Source organism: Ictidomys tridecemlineatus, chromosome 9 (assembly GCF_052094955.1).
Source record: "Ictidomys tridecemlineatus isolate mIctTri1 chromosome 9, mIctTri1.hap1, whole genome shotgun sequence".
Lineage (NCBI taxonomy): Eukaryota > Metazoa > Chordata > Mammalia > Rodentia > Sciuridae > Ictidomys > Ictidomys tridecemlineatus.
The window spans coordinates 63,323,448-63,345,972 of record NC_135485.1 but is presented as its reverse complement, the minus strand read 5'-3'; the positions used below and the strand labels follow the sequence as shown (position 1 = coordinate 63,345,972).

The 22,525-nt window shown below is 41.9% G+C and overlaps 2 protein-coding genes and 1 long non-coding RNA gene across 3 annotated transcripts in view; 2 read left to right on the top strand and 1 right to left on the bottom strand.

The window, feature by feature from the left end:
• Nucleotides 1-2,178, top strand: part of Scd5 (stearoyl-CoA desaturase 5) — a 138,970-nt gene extending 136,792 nt beyond the window's left edge. Inside the window, exon 5 of the mRNA XM_005339321.5 lies at nucleotides 676-2,178. Within this exon, the coding sequence (XP_005339378.1) occupies nucleotides 676-866 (191 nt within the window). The 3' untranslated portion in view covers nucleotides 867-2,178. The remainder of the gene's footprint in view (nucleotides 1-675) is intronic.
• On the bottom strand, nucleotides 4-13,397 carry LOC144366742 (uncharacterized). The gene is made up of 3 exons (XR_013425849.1): nucleotides 13,121-13,397; nucleotides 3,359-3,548; nucleotides 4-124 (listed from the first exon to the last, which is right to left on the bottom strand). It is a non-coding gene; the product is annotated as an uncharacterized LOC144366742 (long non-coding RNA).
• LOC144366741 (uncharacterized) lies at nucleotides 12,661-22,448 on the top strand. The gene is made up of 6 exons (XM_078021496.1): nucleotides 12,661-12,862; nucleotides 13,825-13,874; nucleotides 16,465-16,524; nucleotides 19,606-19,691; nucleotides 22,010-22,093; nucleotides 22,256-22,448. The coding sequence occupies exons 1-5, from the start codon at nucleotides 12,769-12,771 to the stop codon at nucleotides 22,089-22,091; spliced, it is 372 nt and encodes a 123-aa protein (XP_077877622.1). The 5' UTR covers nucleotides 12,661-12,768; the 3' UTR covers nucleotides 22,092-22,093; nucleotides 22,256-22,448.
• The last annotated feature ends 77 nt before the right edge of the window (nucleotides 22,449-22,525 follow it).

Below are 22,525 nucleotides of genomic sequence, written 5' to 3'. Positions count from 1 at the left end.
TGGTATTATATACAATGGAGTTTTATTCAGTCATAAAGAATGAAAAATATCATTTGCTGGGGATGTGGCTCAGTGGCAGAGAGCTTGCCTGGCATTCCTGAGGCCCTGGGTTTGATTCCTAGCACTGCAAAAAAAAAAAAAAAGAAATTATGTTAGTCACTGGTCAGTGGATAGAACTGGAGAACATTGTGCTAAATGAATAAGCCAGACTCAGAAAGTCAAGGGTTGAATATTTTTCTCTCATATCCAGAAGCTAGAGAGAGAATTTTTTTAAAAAGGGGATCTCATGAAATAAGGGAGGGAGATGGAGAGGGAGAGAGGAGGGGAAGACATGAGGGAAATACTGGGTAATATAATCTACCCAATTATGCTATGCGCTTGTTTGAATATCCACAATCAATCCCACTGATATAATTATAATGTATTAATTAAATACACTAAATAATAATAATAATAATAATAATAATATCAGTAAAATAGTCAAACAGATCAGGGAGAGAAAGAAAATGAAGGAAAGGAAAGGTCCTGAGATTGATTAAATTTTGTCATGTGCATGTACAAATATGACACTATTAGTGTATACACTATTGGGGTATCGGTAATACACCACCAACAGAGAAATCAGTACAGAGAGGAAGTGGTGGAGTTATGTCAAAGGCTCTCTTTGTCTTCCAGGTGAAGGTTTCCACAATTACCATCACACCTTTCCCTTTGATTACTCTGCGAGTGAATTTGGCTTAAATTTCAACCCAACCACCTGGTTCATCGACTTCATGTGCTTGCTGGGGCTGGCCACTGACCGAAAACAGGCCACCAAGGCCATGATTGAGGCTCGCAAAGCCAAGACTGGAGATGGCAGCGGCTGAACCTGGAACAGCGTCCACACCTCTGCCTCGGCTCACGGCTCTTATCACTGCGGTTCCCTTGTTCGTGGGTCGTATTTGTAGGAGGGGGTGGAGGATGGGGAAGGAATGGGATCTATGTGATGTGGGATTTTCTTGATTTCTCAAAATGATGTCAACTCTAACTATTGATAAAAAAAAATTTAGTCAATATTAGGATCATGATTTAACATTAGAATGTGGACATGTGATTTCTTCGCTGTAGCTACAATGTGTCATATATACATTGTTATGTGCTTGTACATGATGTTAACCCTGGCAGGATAGATATTTAACTCTTTCAGTGTGATCCGAGAGAATATTTGTTTTATTTTCTACCAATTAACCCAGTATTGCTTTTAAATATACCATCTAAAGGAGCAGAGAGGTGGGGTAGAAGACAAAAGAGGGGTCTTCACAGTAACAGAAGAGTGTTCCTGTTTTGTAATTACTGTGTCTGTGTGCTTTTTATTTTTGGTTTTTTTTTTTTTTTGGATTGTTAATGTAAGAGATTCAAAAACTTTAAAAAATGAGGATAATGGAAATGACTCTTTTCCCCCGTTTACAGCTAGCTAATGCTCCACTGCCTTTGCTTTAAATGAGATTGGTTCACTACTAAGCTAGTTTTGTGCTCTAGCCATATGCTCAGCCCAACCTATAAATCAATGCCTGCTTAGATGTTTGATTTTGTTCTCTTTGCTATTGTCATTTTAAAGGTGTATAACTCACACATGCCAGACATCAAATTAAGCTCAAATGAAGCTCTCATTTAAATGTTTAGACACCCAATTTGTATTCTAATGGATCCTAGCCACTGATGCATGTACGTTAGCTACTCCTGCTAAATAAGTGTAATAATTTTTCACACCAGGTCATCAGATCTTAATAACTGAAAGTTGTCTAGAACTCTTTGTCTATTAACGTTTCATTTGCATGCTCCGTCATTGATTTTGCAGCAAAATATAAAGTGATCATTATGTAGTTTCTGGACTAAAGCAATTTTTGTTTGTCCAGTTATCTTGTAAAGAGCATGTCAGATTAATGGAAAATCCTGCCCTTTGTGTTAGATGTGTGTATACAAAGGAAGGCTCTATAGCGATGTTGTTATAAGAGTACTTTGAAGATAGATATTTTCAGGAACAATGTAGGACTTAAAATGTAAGTTTTAGAAAGAGAAATGATGCCAATCAGAAATTATCATAATGAGGTTCTTTATCCAGCAGGTGTTTAACCATGTTATTTTGCCATTAATAATGTATAAACTACAAGTGATTTACAATAAATAGTTATGAATTCATTGGTATTGTCATCCACATGCTTACATGTTGTTTTTTGTTTTTTATTTTTTGGTGGTTTGAGGGATTGAACCTAGGGCCTTGTGCATGCAAGGAAAGCACTCTACCAACTGAGCTATATCCCTAGCCTCCAGTGTTCTAGAGAGAATGTTATTTTGAAAGCACTTGATGCTTCTTGATGACCACATTTGACTTGGGCTCTGGACACCAACAACCCTGAGACCAGATCTCTCTCATTCCACCTGCCTAAGGTCAGAGGGAAAGCCAGCTAGTTCTGTGCAGAATACAAAACCCCAATGTTATTGTTCCCCATTTCTCACATACCAACACTCTCACTTCTCTGCTTCTAGCTGATAAATAGGAACCTCTACTCCTACATGTCACCCAGAAGAGCATGAAGGACCTCCTTCTCCATGCTCCATCAGTTGTGATCAGAGGTGGATGAGATGGGCTCCTACTCCCACTCCAGTCTTGAGTCTCTCAGTTTTGCCTCTGTTCCATCAAAGTCTCTATCTTTTATCCCAAAACAGCTGTGCTGTTGCATCAGACATAGACTTCTTAGCCCATAGCTTAGTGATTCCAGCCATTGATGGCTGCCAGACCAGATCTCATTGTGTAAGGACCCTTTGGATACACCTGTGGCATTTCTCAGCCGCTTCATATTCCAGTCACTTATTGCTAAGACCTCATATGGAGTGTTGGTGGTTGCATTCCAAGATGGGTTTGTACCAGCATGACCTAAAATGATCCTGACTGGGAATGTTTTATGTGAACTTTTGACCCCTGAAAGTGATAAACTTACTTGCCCATTATTAGAAAAAGTTACATTTGGGGTAGCTATTTGAAATCTTTTCACAAAAAGAGGATATTTCCTAGTTAGTACAGATAAATTCAGAGTCTCACTCCTCTGAACTTGAGTGCCACCGTCTCTGTCTACAGCAACACCTATGATAAACAGGAAGAGGTAGACAAAGTTTGGATCTCTCTAGGCTCCTCCATATGAACCCTCCCTGCAGGTCTCAGCAGCATCTAAAGGAAGAGAGTTACCCTAAGCCCATTCAAGGAGGCCCTGAAGAGGTTGAGGCTAGTTTTGGAAAATTCAGTTTAAGGTAAGGGAATGATCTCCCCGTGTCCTGTGTTTAATCTCCTCGGTCCTACAAGGTTTACTTGAGAAGCACCAACCTCTGCATATAGTCAAGAGGAGCCAAAGGGAAGCAATTCCATTAGTGCATATCCCAAGGTGTCATGGCAGCTGCATGGAGCTGGCCTGGAATTAGGGTGCCGACTCAAGTGCAGCTCAAGTCCCCAGCTGTGCTACTGGGAAGCTGGGTGACCTTTAGAAAACCAATCTTCCTGGATTCAGTTTTCTTATCTGCAAAAAGAGAGAATTAAATTAGACCCTATCTAAGATCCACTCAGCCCTAATGTAAAATGGCAGCAACAGGGTCCTGACTATGTCTGACCTCACATTTGAGACACCTCTCAAGTCAGTACCTGTCCTTTCTGGGACCTGGAGGATAAAAATTAAGGAGAACTAATTGAGTCTGAATGGGAGAACAAAGACAGAGGCTGAAAGGATAGAATGTTCCTCATTCAAAAAAAGAAAAAAAAGTCACACATATTTCACTTATTCACAAAATGTGATGAAGCAATAAAATATAATCCACCATGATTAATGACAGAATATATTGGAAAAAGCTCTACAACTTTGGGGTAGTAGAAATAGCACTAGGCTCAGAGTCTTAAGACCTGAATTTGAACTCTAACACTTGCCCTCACATGCTGTGTTCTATAGAGCATGTTTCTAGGCTCCACCATATTGAAAGTGCCCTTTGCTAACCTGTTAAGACTCTCTGGGCCCCAGTTGTCCTCATCCACAAAGTGGGAACAGCTGCACTTCGGTGCATCCAATGATTCTGGAAGCTTGAGCTTCATGCAGTGCCTACTGCATCTTAGAGTCCCAGGCTACTCAGTTTAGGGTGAGTGGCAAGTCCCAGACACAAGCTGAAAATTGAGAGTGTGCCGAAGGCCACAGACTGGAAGTGGGGAGGGCCAGCGTGTGGGCCTGATTTTGCTGCCCTAAATTATAGAGCTTCAGCTTCACCTTCCATATGGAAGTTGACTGGATTGATTTGTCGTGTTCAGCTCTGCCCTTTGGGGGGTCTTCACTGTTCCGTTTGAAGACGTGAATGTGCCTCACTCAATGTATGGTCTTTTTTCCTGTCCCTCTGAAGCTCAGACCTCCTCACTGTGCCTCACAACTTCATTAGGGGACAAGTCAGGCCTGCAGTGTGTTCAAGCTTCAGTCGGCGGCTCACTGAAGCTGAGACAGAAGATTTGCAAAGGAAAGAGATTGAAGCTCGTGAATAAGAAAGAGCATTACCAGGGAGGTTCATTTCTCTATTTCATTCCTGTCCCCAATTACAAAAGAGACTGAAAATGAGTTGCGTTCTCAGTGGCCGCTCATGTGGGGCGTAAAGGAAAAGGAAGGAAAGAAATATCCTAACTTTTATAATCTTGCTTTTTGACTCCCCCATTTTTAGCTCAGGGTGTTAGTCAAAAATCCTTTCCTTCCTCTTCCTCTACGTCAGGGAAATGCTAAAAATGAGCTGGAAACTCCTCTGCTTGTTCTCTCTCTGCTGTTCCCTTGTGGACCTTAGTGTTAATAGCCCTCCCCTCCACCCCCAGGAATGTTCCTGACTTCTAAATTTGCAATATCAGAAGGAGAGGAAGGAAAGTCTTGGTCTTAGGGCACCTGTGACACAACAAGCTGACAGTCTGTGTAGCCATTCTGGCTCGGACACAGCCTTTTTCTTTCCCTCTTCCTCTCGGCCTCCACGATATCTCTGAGTCCCCATCTGGACAAGTAGTCAGGCCGCATCCTGTCCATCGCTACCACCCAGGACTCCAGAGGAAAACACAGCTCTCAGCCTGAGTTAGCTGGGGCTGTGAAGTCTTTGCCCTGAGAGAACCCTTGGGTACGGTGCCTGACCTATTTTACTATGGAGAAAAATGACTTTGCCTTGGACCACCTGTCTACATCCCTCACAACTCCCATGTGTTACCTAGGTGTCCCCTGTTTTCAGTCCTCTAGCAGGCAACCTTTCATGTTGTCACTGAGAACATTTTCAAAACTTGCTCTTATATCAGAAGCACTAACGACTGGGCAGAGCGAGCAACCCTTGTACTATCGATGGACAAGGTGATGGGCCACACCAGGGTGGAGTGTGATTATATTTTCACAACTGGATTTTAGGTTCACAGCATATGGATTGCAAAACACGGGTGCATAGAGGGTGCTTCGTTATCCTGGGCTGTGCGACAAGATTGCTAGTGGGAGTGGGTTTGGGAGAGATGGGCAGGGCCTTCCAGGTATGTGTTGGGATCATTAGTGGAGGGTAAATGAGGCTAACTGAATAGCCAGCATCTCAAAGCAAGACTGAATGGCCATGCAGGTGGTGACTCTCCAGTTCCAGTAAACAAGCTTCTCCCACCTGAGGTGGTGGGACAGGGCAGACCTGCTTTGGTTCCTCCCTGGCCCTGCAGTGGCTGCCTGTGAATGAAGAATGGCTGTTACAGCTGACAGAGCTCCTTAGACTTCCTCCTCAGAACTCAAGGACACAGGTTTCTAGTATCGTAAAGTGCTTATGCCAGATGTACCAACCAGTGTGTGCAACTATTTGCACTATTCTCTGCAGCTCCTGCTGAATCGAGCTATTTGTAACACACAGGGTCAAAATTCTCAGTGTCAGCTTGTGAGGATGTGTACCTGGTCCACCACGGCCAGCTGGGGAAAGAAGATCTCAACACAGAAACTTTAGCGTGGATGGTTTCAAATTGCTATTTTAAAACTCCTAAGGAATTGGTTCCCCACATCCAGCTGACAAGGCACTCATGTTCAAAATAAGCAATGATATATTGGACCCTTTTTAACCACTTTTTTAGTCCAATTTGAAACCAGGGGCCTAGGTCAGTCTTAAGATACTGAAAAGAGCAGGCCAGTTGGGTTAGTTTGGTTTATGGTACATTACCTGATTCTTTGGCTCGAATCAACACAACTGAAGGATATTTACATGGGTACTTTTTTGGGTTCAAACAGCTTAGGAAAAATAGGCAAAAGCTCTGCTTCTTCATTTGTAATGTGTAAGAGGTATAATCACTGATTGCTTACGTTTTTTAGATCAGAAACTACAGGAATCCATTACTGTAACAGATACCTGAGATAATCAACTTATAAAGAAAAAAGGTTTATTGTGGCTCACAGTTGTGTTGTTTCAGTCCATGACTGGTTGGCCCTGTTGCTTTGGGCCTGTAAAAACACATCATGGAGGATATGTAAGACAGAGCAAAGCCACTCACCTCATGGCCAGCATGCAAAAGAGTTAGAGGAAGGAACTGGTGTTCCACTGTACCTTTCAAGGGCTTGTCTCCAATGATCTGAGGACCTCCCACTAAGTCCCACCCTCTAAATGTTTCAGTATCTCCCAATAGCACCAGAGGCTGGGGACAAAGCCTTTAATACACAGGTCTTTAGGGGACAGTCCAGATCCAAACTTTAGCATTCTATCTTTGACTCCCAAAGGTTCATGTCTCTCTCACAATGCAGAATGCATTCAGTCTGTCTCCAAGAGTCCCCTGAGCCTCCTAACTATTCCAGGATTGCTCAAAAGTCCAAAGTCTCCTTTAAAAGTAAACTCTTAGCTGTTGTGATCTCCTATAAAAAACTTAAAACCACAAATTATATTCTTCCAAGACACAATGGTGGCCCAGGTAGAAGGCAAACATTCATATTTCAAAAGGCAGGAACAGGAAAATAGCAAGAAAGGATCAGACTGAAGCAAGACAGAAACCCAGCAGGGCAAACATTCAACTCTACAGCTTTGTATCTGGCATCTGGTGCACACTGCAGGAGGGATATGGGCTCCCCAGGGCTTGGGCTGCCCCACCCCTGTGGCTTTGCTGGTTATAGTCCACATGGCCACTCTCTCAGGCTGGCTCTGCTTGCTGCCTGCAGTTCCCCTTGGCAGGTGTCCATATTTCTGGAATCTTTATCTTCCTGGGGTCTCCATTACAGCTTTAATGTTACTATCACAGTTCCCTGTATTGTCCTGTGGGGGGCTGTTTGCAGGGATTCCAACCCTACCACAACTGTGTCATAAGGTGATATGTCATTAACATGGATGGAACATGTTTGTGTCTTTCTAAAATGTCAGAATTTATTGAATAACAACAAATTCTCAGGCTACACCCTTTTCATCAGCAGCAGTTCACTGAGTACTTGTGGGTCACCTGGTAGTCATAAGCCTGGCAAACACAAGCTCTTTTATTTCAATCTTAATTTTTGATATCTATAACCCTCAAGGCACTCATACTTCACACAATGAATACATAAGAAGTCACAGGAAGACCAAGAAAGGGTTAAGGCGGCTACAGAGTCACAGAATACTGTGCCAGGAGCACGGGCAAAGAGACACATGAAGGCCAAAGAAAGTCAAAGAGTCACTGTGGGTGGTCAGATAAGGATTTTAACAAACCAGTTCCACAGAGTTGTCAAAGCAGAAGGTCTGGACAGATGGCAGTTTCAGTCTCAGAGTGTCAGCTGAGCTTTCAGCTTAGAGTGGGTTGTGTGTGGTCATAACAGACATGAGAACCCACACTATGATGAAGCTCTATAGGGACAGGAAATTCAGAGGTTTGTTCCTGGGCAAGGACTGTGATGAGTGACCGGGTGACGGGGTCAAGGTGTTACCATGACCAGACTCCTTTTATTGAGTCTGTCATCCTTCCTTTTATGTGTCTCGAGTGTAGGGTTCTCATCTGGCAAGTTTGAGAGGTTTCCATGTCTGGTGTTTTTGACATGATTTGGGATGTCCACGTGTCCAGATACTCCTTGATTCAGTTTGAAAAGTTGGCACATACAAGTGGTTTATCAATTCGTGCCTTATGATGGTGCCAGGCAGATGGTGGCTGTTTCTTTGTGCAAAGTGTGGAGTGATTCTACCTTGGCACTTGGACTCAAAGTGGAGTAGCTCATGGCAAATTACTGCCTTCAAAATGGAGTAACTCAGGCTTAGGCACAGCCTGAAAACCGCTGTTCTATACATCAAAGGGTGATTCAGAGCAGGGCACAGCCTAGCCTCCTGGGCTCTCCTTTGAAATCTTGATAGAAGCCTCCACGATCCCATAACTCTTGACTTCTGCATGCCTGCAAAACCAGCACTGTAAGTGTCAGCTGGTCATGGGGAAATAATTCCTTGTGTGCTTTCAGATTAACAGGATGTCTGTCCTGAGCTAGTTTCTCAAAAGAATTAGCCTTGGAAAATCTCTGAAACAAATTTACATTCTATAGCTCTGAGTCTGTGATGGCTATAGTCTTGTCCATACTTGAGATGCCCTCGAAGCATCTTTCTATTTTTCTTGTGCGAAGAACTTCACTTTTTAACCACTCCCTCCTGGATCAAAAATTCATATGTACTTTTTTTCTGAAATATATATATTTCAGAAAAAAGTACATATATATATTTGTATATATAAACCTTATATGTACTTCTTTTCTTCTGTCCTGCAAAATATTTCTAATACATCTGTTCTGTTCCTTTTTCTTTCTGATTCTCACTGTAACTCTAACAAAGCAGCCTGTAATACTCATGTCACAGCCTGAATGCTGTGCTGCTTTGAAATTTCCTTCTGCTGAATAAATTATTCTGTCACCTTTAAGCTAAGCTTTCCATAAAATCTTAGGGCATGGACAAAATGTAGGAAAATTCCTCGCCACAGTTCATCATTGTTGGCCTCTAGTCCAATTTCCAACAGAATTCTCATTTTCAACTGAAACCTCATCAGCATGACCTTTACTGTCCACATTCCCATCAGCCTTCTGGACTTATCATCAGTCTTAAGCTTGTCCACTCACTGCCCAAAAGCCAATACTCAGAAGACAAGAGTTGATGGGAAGGAAATCTAGTTGATTCAAAGGCTGAAATCTTGAGACAATGAGGGAGCTATCATTCTTCCAGAAAAGACCATTTTTGGGAATTCAGGTACACAAAAGGACTTTCGTATAGGGAGGTAATGGAGGTTCAGTGGGGCAATGGGCAGGAAGGCTACACACTGAATGGGGTCTTCTCCAAACTTCTCTGAAATTCTTCTGTAACTCAATTCCAAAACCTCTTCCACATTGTCAGTTATAGGATAACAGCAGACCACTCCACTTCTCGGTACCTCAATTTTTCCTCAATCTGGTCAGGTTGACAACCGAACAGCCATCACAGCAAGCAAGCTTAGATTCTGCTTTATCCAAGCAAAAGACTTGGCCAGAAACTAGCCTAGCTTTGTATCCCTATACAACTAGCCTAGTTTCGTATCCCTATAAAATAAAAAACAAACAAACAAAAAAAGAAAGACTTGAAGTCAGAGCACTGTTCCACAAACTGGCCCTATTTTGAAGTCTGTCTTTACTTAATGATCTGTTGGTAGAGATATCATCATGAAGCTGCTTAGCTGTTTGATATTTCCAGCATGTCATTTGATGGCTAGATACTTATAAACACTGTAGCTTTTTTTTTTTTTTTGGCTTCCTATTGTTTTAAAATTGTTTTTTACATTTTCATCTAAAAGATGTCCTTAATAATGAGCATTTCTGTGTCCAGGAAGTTGCAACATTATAATGCTGGGAAATAATAACTTGCATCATCAGTCACCATCACGTGCTATAATGATTTGGCTACCAAAGTTCTACCCTCTATGTTAGAAATCGCCTGAGGGCCCACACAGCTCAGAGATAATTAAAACCTCCATAACAAACTTGCCTTGGTTAATCTGATTGATACAATGTCTTCTGTTGTAACCTCACTTATTTCCCCATGTGCTTTAAATTTAGCAATGCCAAACAGAAAGGAGAAAGAGAAATTAGCATATCTTAAATAGGTGCAAAAATGCAATTACTCTTTTGAACATATGCATATTTATCCTTTTTTTTTTGCTACCTCCTATCTCACTTGGCTTTCAGCTCTAAATAGACAAATGCTGGTGGCTTATGGATATACCACAATTAGGGTTATTTCTCAATGAGAAAAACATCCTTTGTTATGACTTCTAGGCCACTAATTGCAGCACATTTTGAGCATTTCTTTTGCATCAAAAAGGAAACCAAAAGTACTGTAGAACCCTAGCAAACCAGTCTGTAAACAACACCACAAATTTCTGAAATTTTGCTTAGCACACTACTTTGAGACAAAATAATTACAAAGGAAGGAAGGAAAGAAGACAGGAAGAAAGGAGGGAAGGAGAAAAATTGTATCAGAAAGATATTTTTCTTAACTATAGCTAGTTTGGGCTGCATCTGTGAAACAATATGCTGTGAATTCACACCTCACTTTTTGTGTAGGGCGACTCGGGGCAGTGCTGGGCCTTGTGCATGCTAGGCAAGCATTCTGTCATACAATCACATTTAAGAGCCATGTGGACCATGAGGGTCTCACTAGTGTTTTCTCAGCCCACACCATGGGACCACTAAATATGTCCTGGGCAGACGCAGCATGCCTGGATGCAACTCAGAGATGCAGAAGGACACTCAATTCAGCGATTTATCATTGCTGTGTCTAATCTTTTGTTTCCTGATTTGATACAAAACCCCAGGCAGGCAGGGCCCCATGCTTGTCTTATGTACAGTTGTATCCTGAATTTTCAGGAGACAGACAACCACACAGCAGGACCTTGAAATATTTTTGTTGAGGTTTTACTGTTTATGAGAACAAGTAGGCCCTGCTTTTAGAAAATTGTTGCCCTAGATATCCAAACTTACAAAAGTCAATAAATTAGAAGATATTCTTGATCATACAGAAGTGGTTATTGCAAATTTGCTTTCATGATAAAAGCATGCCTCAACTTATAAATGTCTTCACACGACTTTTTTTTTTTTTTTTTTTTTGGAGAGAGAGAGAGAGAGAGAGAATTTTTTTTTTTAGTTCTCGGCGGACACAACATCTTTGTTGGTATGTGGTGGTGAGGATCGAACCCGGGCCGCACGCATGCCAGGCGAGCGCGCTACCGCTTGAGCCACATCCCCAGCCCCACGACTTTTAAGAAGCACAAGTGCTGGAGAATTCAGGGCACACCTAACTCTCGGGCCTGTGCATCACAGGGCCACGTGGAGATGATCAGGATAAAAAAAGCTGCCCTTCACCCCAGACAGGTGATCCACTAAACCTCAAGAATGCGACTATGCTAAAGTGAAACAGGCAAGGACAGTATTATAGGTTGAATTTTGTTCCCCTAAATTCTTGTGCTGAAATCCTAACCCCTAGTCCTTCAAAGTGACTTGATTGGGAGACAAGGCCTTTAAAAAGGTAATGAGGTCACAAGAGCAGCTCTAATCCAATCTGACTATTGTCCTTTTATAAGAAGGGAAGATTGAGACCCAGACAAGGAGGGAAGCCTGGGTGAAGTCACAGGGAGAAGATGCCATCTGTAAGCCAACAAGACCGGCCTCAGAAACCAGCTCTGATCTCCAACCTCTAGAATCAAAAAAAGCTAAATTCCTGCTGTTTTAGTCTCCCAGTCTGTGGTATATGTTACCGCAGCTGTTAGCAAATGCATACAGGCCTAGAAATGAGAAGGTCTTTTTTGGACTTCCCTGTACTGTTTCATAGACTAAAATTACAATATAGAAGTGTCCAAATTCCAGGCAACACTATGGGAAAGCAAAAGCAAACAATGCACCCCAACTTGTTCCACCCTTTGAAGTGACAGCTCAGCTGGGTCTTTCTCTGCATCTTGTGCTATATTACTTTTCCCCAGATGTGAGGTAGTGACTCCCTGGAGAGGGCTGCCTTACAGAACCAGCACCATGTCAACTTCCCCACAAAAAACAGTACTAGGGAACACCTTGCCTTTCTTCTTAACCATCAACAAGAATTTACTTAGCTCCTCTCGTGGCAGAAGCATAGAACTAAGGATGTCAGGGAAATGGGTGTTATCCTAACCCTTAAGAAGAAAGCAAATTTACATGAAAATGAAGTAAACTTCCTCATCTCCCACCTCACAATCACAGTATTTGCACATTTTTTCACAATAATTTGTACAAGTGTTGTAGAAAAATCAGTGACTTTGTAAGTCCTAAGGCTTCACTTAAGAAATTGGCCCTGAACTTATAAAATAGGTGGTAGGATAGAGATATGGTCAATGTTACAGACAAAAAGAGTTATGTTCTCTCACTGAAAAGAGGCCAAGCATCAACACAACAATTTAATACATTATTCCCCTTAATAGAAGCCCAAATCAAATGTCTCACTCAATCAAACTAAGTTAAGAAACCCTCTGTGAGTTCCAGGTTCGGCTCCAGCAGGCCTGTTTTGCACACCACTGGCCGAGGTCTGTTTGTATCATTAAAAAATTATCTTAACTGCTGCCAGAAGTAATTGGCCCAGCGCTGTCCACTCTTCCGCAGTAGAACTAATGTTTCCTGTGGCTCTGGATGTCTGTGAAATAGCATCACAAGATAAACACCTCCAGAAGCTGGAGAAAGTGAGCTGAGAGGGAGGGGAGCCCTCTGAAAGAAGAGATATGCCTCAGGGTGAGGGGGCAGCGTGCCGATGGCTTCAGGGGACAGCGACCAGACCAAGATCTCCAAAAGACAGGCAGATGAGGAACACCTAGACTGCACAGACAAGTTACATGGCTCATCTGGTGAGAGTCACTGGCTTCAGAGTCTAGTCCCCTTATCACCTCTCACCCTCTGATATAGGAAAGTATAACCAAGCACGGTGCCTGGGCAGTTCTGAGTGATCCCTGTTTCTAGGTGTCTCTATTCTCTCTTCCACTCCCCTCTCCCCTCTCCACTTCCTCCTCTTAATTCCCTTGCCCCTTTCCTATCTCACTTCCTCCCCTGCCCTCTTCCCGTAGTCACCTCCAATATTCTATGTTGCTTGTTCCTGAGCCCCTTACCTTGGCAAGAGGAGCTGCTCAGTGGGTGGAGAGCAATCTCTAGAAGCCCGGCCATGACTCTGGGATGCTGACATCTGGGGAAGCCCAGCAGGGCAAAGAAACATCCTTTCCTGCCCCACGCCTTCTCCCAGCTGCATGTCTCTCCCTTAGTGGCTGCCCTGCCTGATGGCGGTGTTTGGTTTCCCTCTACTTGGCTCACTGCCCAGAAAGGCTGAGCACCGTGCATGGTACCAATGGGCTGGTGGGAACAAAGGTGGGTGGAGGGAGGAAAGTAAGGTGTAGGGGTTTGTGCCCTCTTCCCTCCCCAAAGCTGGCCTGTCCCTCAACAGTCACTTGCTATCCTGCCTCTCTGTCCCTTGGGCTGCTGGGGAGATGGCCTTTCTCTGACCAGCTGGGGTTGCTTTCCACCCTACCCAAATGCCTGTGAGTAGCCCCAGGCACAACTGCACAGGGATACCTCTTGATTCTTCTTTCAAAAAGAAGCCTGTCATCCATCTGTAAGGCTGCAGTTCACTCACCACCTTCAACCTTCAAGATCAGTTTTATGATTTTTGTTGCTGTGTTTTGTCCACTCTTGCCTGGCCACTGTGAGGACTCCTCTAACTGGCAGTTTTTAGTTCTATCTCCCCACGGTGCAGGCTAAGACTCTATTGGGTCTGAGCTCTTGTTCTCAATCCTGCTTCCTCTCCTCTTTTCTTTCACAGGTATCAGATCTGCACAAGAGACTGAAGGCTTTCCTGCCTCCTCTCCCCAGGTAAATCAGTCATGTTTCTAACTCCAATTCTGGCATCTGCTTCCCGGTGACACCAATTAGCACCTTGGCCTTACTAAACTCCGCTCACTGTCTCTCTCTGTCAGGCCCATGACTGATGCACTTTGATATTCATTTAATAAAATTTTACAAGAGATAACATATTGACTTGGGGAGGAAAAAGTCCCTGGATCCCTCCAGAGCTGCCCTGCCCATGATCATACCCAACAAAGAAATGGAAGTCAGAGACCACAGATCCTGTGGCATCATCCAGTACTCATGCCCTGGCCCACCTGGGCCTGTGGAAGGGATTCTAGGAAAACAGGTAAAGGTTGGCGAGAGTTGAGAAGCTGCTGGACTGTGGGGAACAAGAAATGACAGTAACAAGAAGCCCAAGGCTCTGGATTTTTTCAATAGGACCTTAGGAAAACACATTTAATCCTAATCGATAGGAAGAAAACGTCCAAAGTCATTAAAGACAAAAACAGTACCAGAAAAGTTCGAAGTCTATTCATTAATTCTAGAGTTCAGATTTGTTAGCTGCAAGTGGGGCTATTCAGCCTCCCCAACGTGATCTGTGTAATGAAGAGGAGAAGATGAAGAAGTGGAGGATGATTCTCAGTTGCTTAGGTTGAGACATGGGATGTCATTTAATGCACTTTTGGGAAATATCTTTCGTAATTCTTTCTTTAACTTCTGCAACACTCCACATGTTTTCTCACTCTTCCAAAATGGAATGACTGCCACAAAAATCCTAAAAGCAAAATTAATTTAGTTTACAAAAAAGAATATGTCACAGGGAATCCAAATATGCAGACTGTATTTTCTTGGGTCATTCTAATTTCAAGGATTCTGGCCTGTTACGAAAAATAGACAGATAATTAATAGGATCACTTATCTTCCTTGTGGTTCAGAATATTTGATCCTGTTTTTCACGAAAGATTTTCAGGACAGGGAAGGAGATGGGGAAGGAGAAGTATGGCTGGAATAATCTCGAATTTCAAAAAACCGTGTTTCATTCCTATCATATCAGTTCTTGATTCTTTCTGCAATAAATGAAATTCATTTATTCATCTCACTCGGTATCCCCCTTGCTCCAATTCCAGATGCATAATTTGTGTTGACTTTTTGATTATTTGTGTGTGTGTGTGGGGGGGTATCATAAGGAAATGCCAAAGAAGGCAGAAAAATCTCCAATTCCCACACAGTAAAGCAAATGCTATTTATCAGACACTCCAACCCCAGGCAGCTTTCAGGTTCTGAGGTTCTTCATCTTGGAACCTGCTTCCCACATCTGATGGAGCAGTCACATGGATTCACATATTCAAGTCAGGATCAAATTTGTCACTAGAGCTCATTCTTGCTACCTTGCACAAATTTATCTCTTAACAGCAGAAAGATTCTAGGAAATCTTCCTATCTAGCCCAAGTGGCCCTGCTACTTTCTCCCCACTCCCCTCTGCCTTCCACAGGTCCTGGGTCTGACTCTCCAGGAGGCTCGGTTAAGGTGGCTCTCCATCACAGTGGCATCCAAGCCTTCTGTCCAGTCTTCCCATCTCTGCACAGACAACCCTGCAGTCCTGGCTGCAGCCTCTTCCCTCTTCTCACTTCAATATTCTTTTTTTTTATTATTAAATTACTTATTTATTCTAATTTGTTATACATGATGGCAGAATGCAATTCATTTCAAATTACACATAGAGAGCACAATTTTTCAAGCCACTGGTTGTACACAAAGTATTTTCACACCATTCGTTTCTTCATACATGTACTTAGGGTAATGATGTCTAACTCATTTCACCATCTTTCCTACTCCCTTGCCTCCTCCCTTCCCCTCTCTCCCCTTTGTCCTACCCAAAGTTCATCTATTCCTCCCATGCTCCCCACCCCCACCACCATTATGAGTCAGCATCCTCATATGAAAGAAAACATTCAACCTTTGTTTTGGGGGGATTGGTTTACTTCACTTAGCATAATATTCTCTAACTCCACCAATTTACCTGCAAATGCCATGATTTTATTCTCTTTTAATGCTGAGTAGTATTCCATTGTGTGTATATATATATATATATAAGTTTCTCTATCTATTCATCTGTTGAAGGGCATCTGGGTTGGTTCCACAATTTAGCTATTATGAATTGTGCTGCTATAAACATTAATGTGGCTGTGTCCCTGCAGTATGCTGTTTTTAAGTCCTTTGGGTATAGACCGAGGAGAGGGATAGCTGGGTCAAATGGTGGTTCCATTCCAAGTTTTCCAAGGAATCTCCATACTGCATTCCATATTGGCTGCACCAATTTGCAGTCCCACCAGCAATGTATGAGTGTGCCTTTTCCCCCACATCCTTGCCAACACTTATTGTTATTTGTATTCTTGGCAGCTGCCATTCTGACTGGAGTGAGATGAAATCTCAGAGTAGTTGTTATTTGCGTTTCTCTAATTACTAGAGATGTTGAACATTTTTTCATACATTTGTACTTCAATATTCTTTTATACTCTATTCCCTCTGATGCTCCCTTTCACTTGATAGAGCTCCTCTGTCCATTCCAATTGTTTTCCAAGATTCCCATTGGAAACAAACACTTCTATTTCAGCCTTCAAGGGTAGAGGAATCTCATCTTCAATGCTCCAGTCATTGGGGCCAGAGAGAAGAGGTAAGTATATCTTCTGGCATTTCCCATTGATGCTTCCAATGGCACCATCACTTCTCCACTCTCATTCAAAACCCTCTTCTCTCTTGACTGACCTCCCCTAACGTACACATTCACATAACTCCTCTCTCCTTCTTGTTATTCTCGTCCATAGCCTACAGAACATTCCCCCTTATGCTAAACACTTTGCCATCTTACTTACACACTTTCTCTCCACTCTGACCTCTAGAAGATGTTTGTGTCCGTGCAAACAACTTATCTCTCTCTGTTAGAATTGGTTTGACTATACATGAACTATACAGGTAAGTAGTTTTAATAATTTAGGGATCTCTTATATAAAACTAGTATAGAAGCTAAGGCAGATCAGGGCTAAAATGGTAACTTCATGTTATTAGGAACTCCTGCCTTTCTGCTCCACCATCCTGGCCTTGGATTCCATCCTTAAAATATTTCGTGGTCTAAATTGGCAGAAAGGAGAAGAAATGGCAGATGAGCACAACTTCCTGGTGATTTTCACTTCAAATTTTTTCCTTAACTCCCACCCCCCCACACACCCAATGACTTTTACTTACACATTTTTATTCATCTCTAACTGCAAAGAAAGCTAATTATATTCTCTTAGCAGGCTCCATTGCTATTCTGAATAAAAGCAGGGTTCTATCCATAATGAGTAAGCAACTAGCATTCTTGCCATGTAGTTCCTGTCCAATATCACTGACCTTCATTTCCTTTCCCCTTCAGCAATTATGGCCATTCTCTGGACTCTCTCACCCAAAGCGCTCAATTCCGGATCTATTAAGTTCTAATATCCTATTCTCCAGCTCTCAGCATCTAGCCTTGTAAGTCCCATGCTCATTCCTGCTCCATCTGTCACATGGTGCCTCACATGGAATCCTTCCATCCTTCCATTCCCCCGTGTAAGATGTATCCATTTGGGGAGACACCAAGGTGGAATTAGATAAACAAAGGGTTTATCTAGGGAAATGCCAGTGAGGATCAAGGGCAGGGGAGCAGGAATAACCAGGAAGAGCTTTGGAGCCATGGTGCAGGCTTCCACTTCCTCGGGGTGGAAGGAGGAACTGAGTAGGAAGAGCCTGGTTGCAGCTGAGTTCTCATTCAGGTCACTGGGAAGTCCTAGGCCAAAACTGCCCATTAGAGGAGCATTGTGTTGGGCACAAATGACCCCCTTCCAATGATCCTCTGTGCTCAACTTCCAGTCCCCGCTACTATTAACATGTTTATCTACATCCCTGATGATCCACACCCCTCTCCTAAAATCTCACCAGGGTCTCTTGCCTTCTTTTTTGTGTCCTTGATATCTGTCTCCTCAAGATGCTCGCTTTAGTAATTAGCCCAATTGCTCTCTCAGGGAGAGGTCACAACAAGAGCTGAATCAGCACAGTGGGATCTGGGGAAACAGTCCCAGGTTTTAGATGGCTGGTACATAATAAATTCTCAGTAAATATGTAGTAGAGGAATATATGCATATTTTGCCTTTTCCAGCTGATGGTAAGCTTTCTGAGGGTGGGGACTATATCGTATTTATCTCCATAACCTATCTAATAACCCACAGACATAAATATAAAGTTGTCAAGCTAGTAAAGTTAATCTACTAATTTTGTGCTATATTAGAAACAAATTATTTCTCTAAATTCTTCATTTAATGCCTAATATGAAACCTGTCATACGATAGGTGTTTAATAAGTAAATGTTTGTTTTAATTAAAGAGAAATTAAAAATAAACTTTCACTCCCTGAATGTCACGTGCATATTAAAGGCATTGAACTAAGGGAAATAAGAAGGAGCTTATGATTTATCTACCTAAATCATTTCACTGCCTGTGGCGTATCTACTTTTGGATACTTCGTGGGCTTGAACAGAGCAATCTTATCTATCCCACGAGTACATTATGCCATGCTTGGGATCAATTGTAGCCATCAGTATATTATAGAAGTGCATGTTGTTTGATCATAAATGCTTATCTCTTTGGCTGGTGATTTTAAGGGCTCTGGGTGTCAACTAGAAGAAGCTGCAGGAAGTGGAACAGATCCAGAGTATGAACAGATTTAGATTTCTGCTGAAAACAGAAACTCAAAGCATTATCTTGAAAACAACCAAGAAGTCTCGAACTCTGGTGCACACCTGCAATCCCAGGAGGTCAGGAGGCTGAGGCAGGAGGATTGAGAGTTCAAAGCCAGCCTCAGCAATTTAGTGAGGCCCTAAGCAACTCAGCAAGACCCTGTCTCTAAATAAAATACAAAAAGGACTGGGGATGTGGCTCAGTGATTGAGTGTCCCTGGGTTTAATCCCTGGTACCAAAAAACAACAACAACAACAAAAACCCAACAACAAAAACAACCAATAAGACCTGAAGGGTGAATACTAAACAGAAGCCGTAGTCAGGAAAATCCTTTTCCTCAAACTAAAAATATGGAATACTTCTTAGAATAAAACTGTAGATATGCATCCTGTAAAATGCTGGGGAGTGATTTTGGCCAAATTATATTATCTTATTATTATATTGTGTGTATGAATATGTAACAAAAAATCTCACCATTTTGTATGGCTATAATGCATCAATTTAAACTTGTAGAAAAAATGGAAAAAGAAAGAAATGCATTTTGTAAGGATGGAACCAACAGTAACTATCAATCAAACTAATCAGGGTATCGCCTCTGGTGAAATCAGGTTGTTTATGTGTAAAGTAGTTACAACTTTATCAGGTATTGGTGTACCTAGGGGATAAGGGATAAAGGAGAGAAGGTAGACATTGTAGACTGCAGGGCCAGCCATGAGGATCTGTGGGGTCTGCACAGGCAGAGTGTATCTGGCCCATGGTTGCCTGTGCAGTCCCAGGTACTACATATTTCTACCATAGACTTAGATGATCAGACTCTCAGAATCTAATGCCAGTAGATACAGAGACTCATATTTCCTTTGCTCTGGTTCATGCTCAGCACACACTTTTCGAATTATAATTTGATTTCTCTCGTAGGATAAGAACCCACCAAGTATTATAGCAGATGTGTCAGTTGCATTTTTTTCATTGTAATTAATACCCCAACCTTTTGATTTACTTTTCAGTCTCTTGGGAACAAAGCTACAGTGAGTCTCTCTTCAAGGAAAACTGACAAGAGGCATGCTTCTGAGCCTTCAGAGCTGAGGGCAAGGTCTGCAATAGTGATGTCAAAATGCCAACCAGTGAAGAAACCTTTGGTGGACAGGCACACAATCAGCCCTCTCTTATGACATCCTACTATCTCCATACAGTAGATGTCACCATGAGATGAGCTGTGTTAACACAGAGTGAATAGCCACTAACAAAAGGTGCAGAAAGAAACTGTGTGTGTGTGTACCCATGTACACATGCGTTCAGAGAAAGGCACTTTCTTAACAACACTAGAAAACTCAAAGAAAGTAGTTAATTCAATTACATGTGCCATAGGGTCTTTCATTTTTATTACTGAGGCTTTCTCAAAGTGAGTGCTGCAGAGATGAACAGGATGGATAGAGTATGGATTGATGGGTGAATGGATGGATGAGTGAAGCTAAAACAAAGCTATTTAATTTAGACTTTGAACTTAATAGCTCACAGGTATCAGAAGTTACTGGGCTAGAAAAGTTGATCTGCTACTTTCTTACTGTATTGGAAACACAATTTTTCCAAGTTCCTGATTTCATTTAAAATATGCCTTAAGGGAATAGTTAAATTCAGAATAGGGTCAATAATAAACTTTTATGGATTTTTGCCAAACTAAACGAATAAGAAATGATCTGTTTGGAACTCTTACACTAGAAGTCATGGGGTAAGCCCAGGAAAAATCTGAAGGTTATGCCAAACAATTTAGAGATTCACACTGACAGGGTGAGGAGTCTTTCAATCCATGAGTTTTATATTAATATCTGTAGAGAAATGTGGCCTATGAATAATATTTAGACCACAGTTTTCATCTTCACAGAGTTAAAAATCTGGGTAGTTTTCATGACTTGAAATCTGGGCAGTTTTCATGACTCATACTTTTTTTTTTCTTTTTTTGTAGGTGGACACAACACAATGCCTTTATTTTTATGTGACACTGAGAATCGAACCCAGGTCCCGCGCCCGTGCTAGGCGAGCGCTCTACCGCTGAGCCACAATCCCAGCCCATGACTCATACTTTTGTTAGGTCATTATTTCAAAGGCATTCATAAAAGTCTTTGAGGGTGGTGATTTGTACACAATACTAGTGAATTTTGTTAGAAGGCACATCAATTTAAACCCAGCTGCTAAACAAAATGACAGCCTCACTTTTTTCAATGCCTCCTCACAAGATATATGTATGTGTATGTGTATGTGTGTGTGTGTATAGTGTATATATGTGTGTGTGTGTGTGTGTATATATATATATACAATATTTACATGTAAAAATGTACAAGTCACCAAGTGACTCTGATGATTATTCATATTAATCAAGATAAAACTCTAATAAGCTATAAAAAAACAAAAACCCACGACACAGCCATGCTGCAGAGTCAGGGACCCGCTGAGTGAACTCGTAGAAGAGCCGCAACATACGGGTTTCCTTGACAACTGTTCCCATAGAACCAATGTTCAAAGATAGGCGCAGACAAAGCAACCAGAGAGATTAATCAATGATCATGCTCCAGTATCTAAAATGGCACTGAGATTTGTTGATATTGTAGTATCTACTTCTAAATTTTGATGAGTGTGTTTCAAACTCACTTTTCTCCTTTGACTACTTTTTTTTTTTTTTTTTTAGTGGAATTCCCCTTTTTTCTTTCTCTTTCCCAAATAAGAAAGTCCCTTTAAGGAAGGATAACAACCACAGTTAAACTGCTACTTTGGAAAATCTACCCTAAAAAAATAATTATTTCTCATTTAAAACCAATAATTCCACCAAAAGGACAGCAAGTGAGTCACACAGAGGGGATCCCCGAAAGAGGGGTAGTTTTCGAGATTTGATCAAAAGCTTTGTGGAAACCTCTACATGTGGTATGGTGTGTACCTCCACAGTTCTGGTGTACTGCAAGATACCCAGAAATTAATTTATAACTCAAGCTGTCGCCAAGTTCACTCAGACCCAGAGAAGACTCAGTTCCACCGTAGCCAGCCTCTTTCCCATTTGCTTGCAGAACAGAGACATCTCAGCAAACAATTCCCAGTGTGGAAAGAAAACTGTGTGCAAACAGCGGACAATTTGAAAAAGGGTGGGGACAAAGAGCTTATAGAAGGGCAGTAGGGATGAACAACACAAAGAAACCCAACGTGGCAGAATAAAAGAATCCTTTGAGGTATTAAAATAGTTCCACTAAGCCAATTCTGGCCACCCATATGAGAGAAATCAGAAATGCAATTACTCCAATCCTGAGGAGTAAATACAGAAAACAAGGAGCCCCAGGGAAAGTATTCCAGAATACAGACGTAAATTAATAGAAGGACCCTAAGGAATTGCCTTTCTCTTTTCTTGTTTTCTTGCCGGTGTTTTAGATGCCCTTCCCCAAATGTGCAATTATCTCAGCAGAACGAAGAAAGAAGTGAAACTGCAGTGTGCACGCACTACTGTGGATAAAGGTAGGCAGACAAATTGAGGGCTGGAGGGCAGTTGCAAGGTGCAAGCTTTGTCAGGCCCCTGTGTGGCCTCCTTGGTACCTCTGTGGCCTCTAGTGGGGAAAATTCAACAGGTCTTTCAAACACTGAGACTAAAATCAGCTCTTGCAAATCATTTCATCTTAGCTGCAACAAACGACTCAATTGTTCCTCAGTCTCAACAACAAAGCAACAATAGCAAATCCACCAGAAGATGCCCTCCTTCTGTTCCTAAAGGGACTGTCAACTCCAAGCCATGTCTTGTAATTCAGTCACTTCAAGAAATTACTGATTCCCTTGAAAGATAAATAATTAGAATAAACTTTTGTTTTTAACTAGGTCGCTATGTAGTATAGCTTCATCCATATGGTTTACACCATTTTGTTAACTTTGTGCTTTGATTTGTGTGCTGTTGTC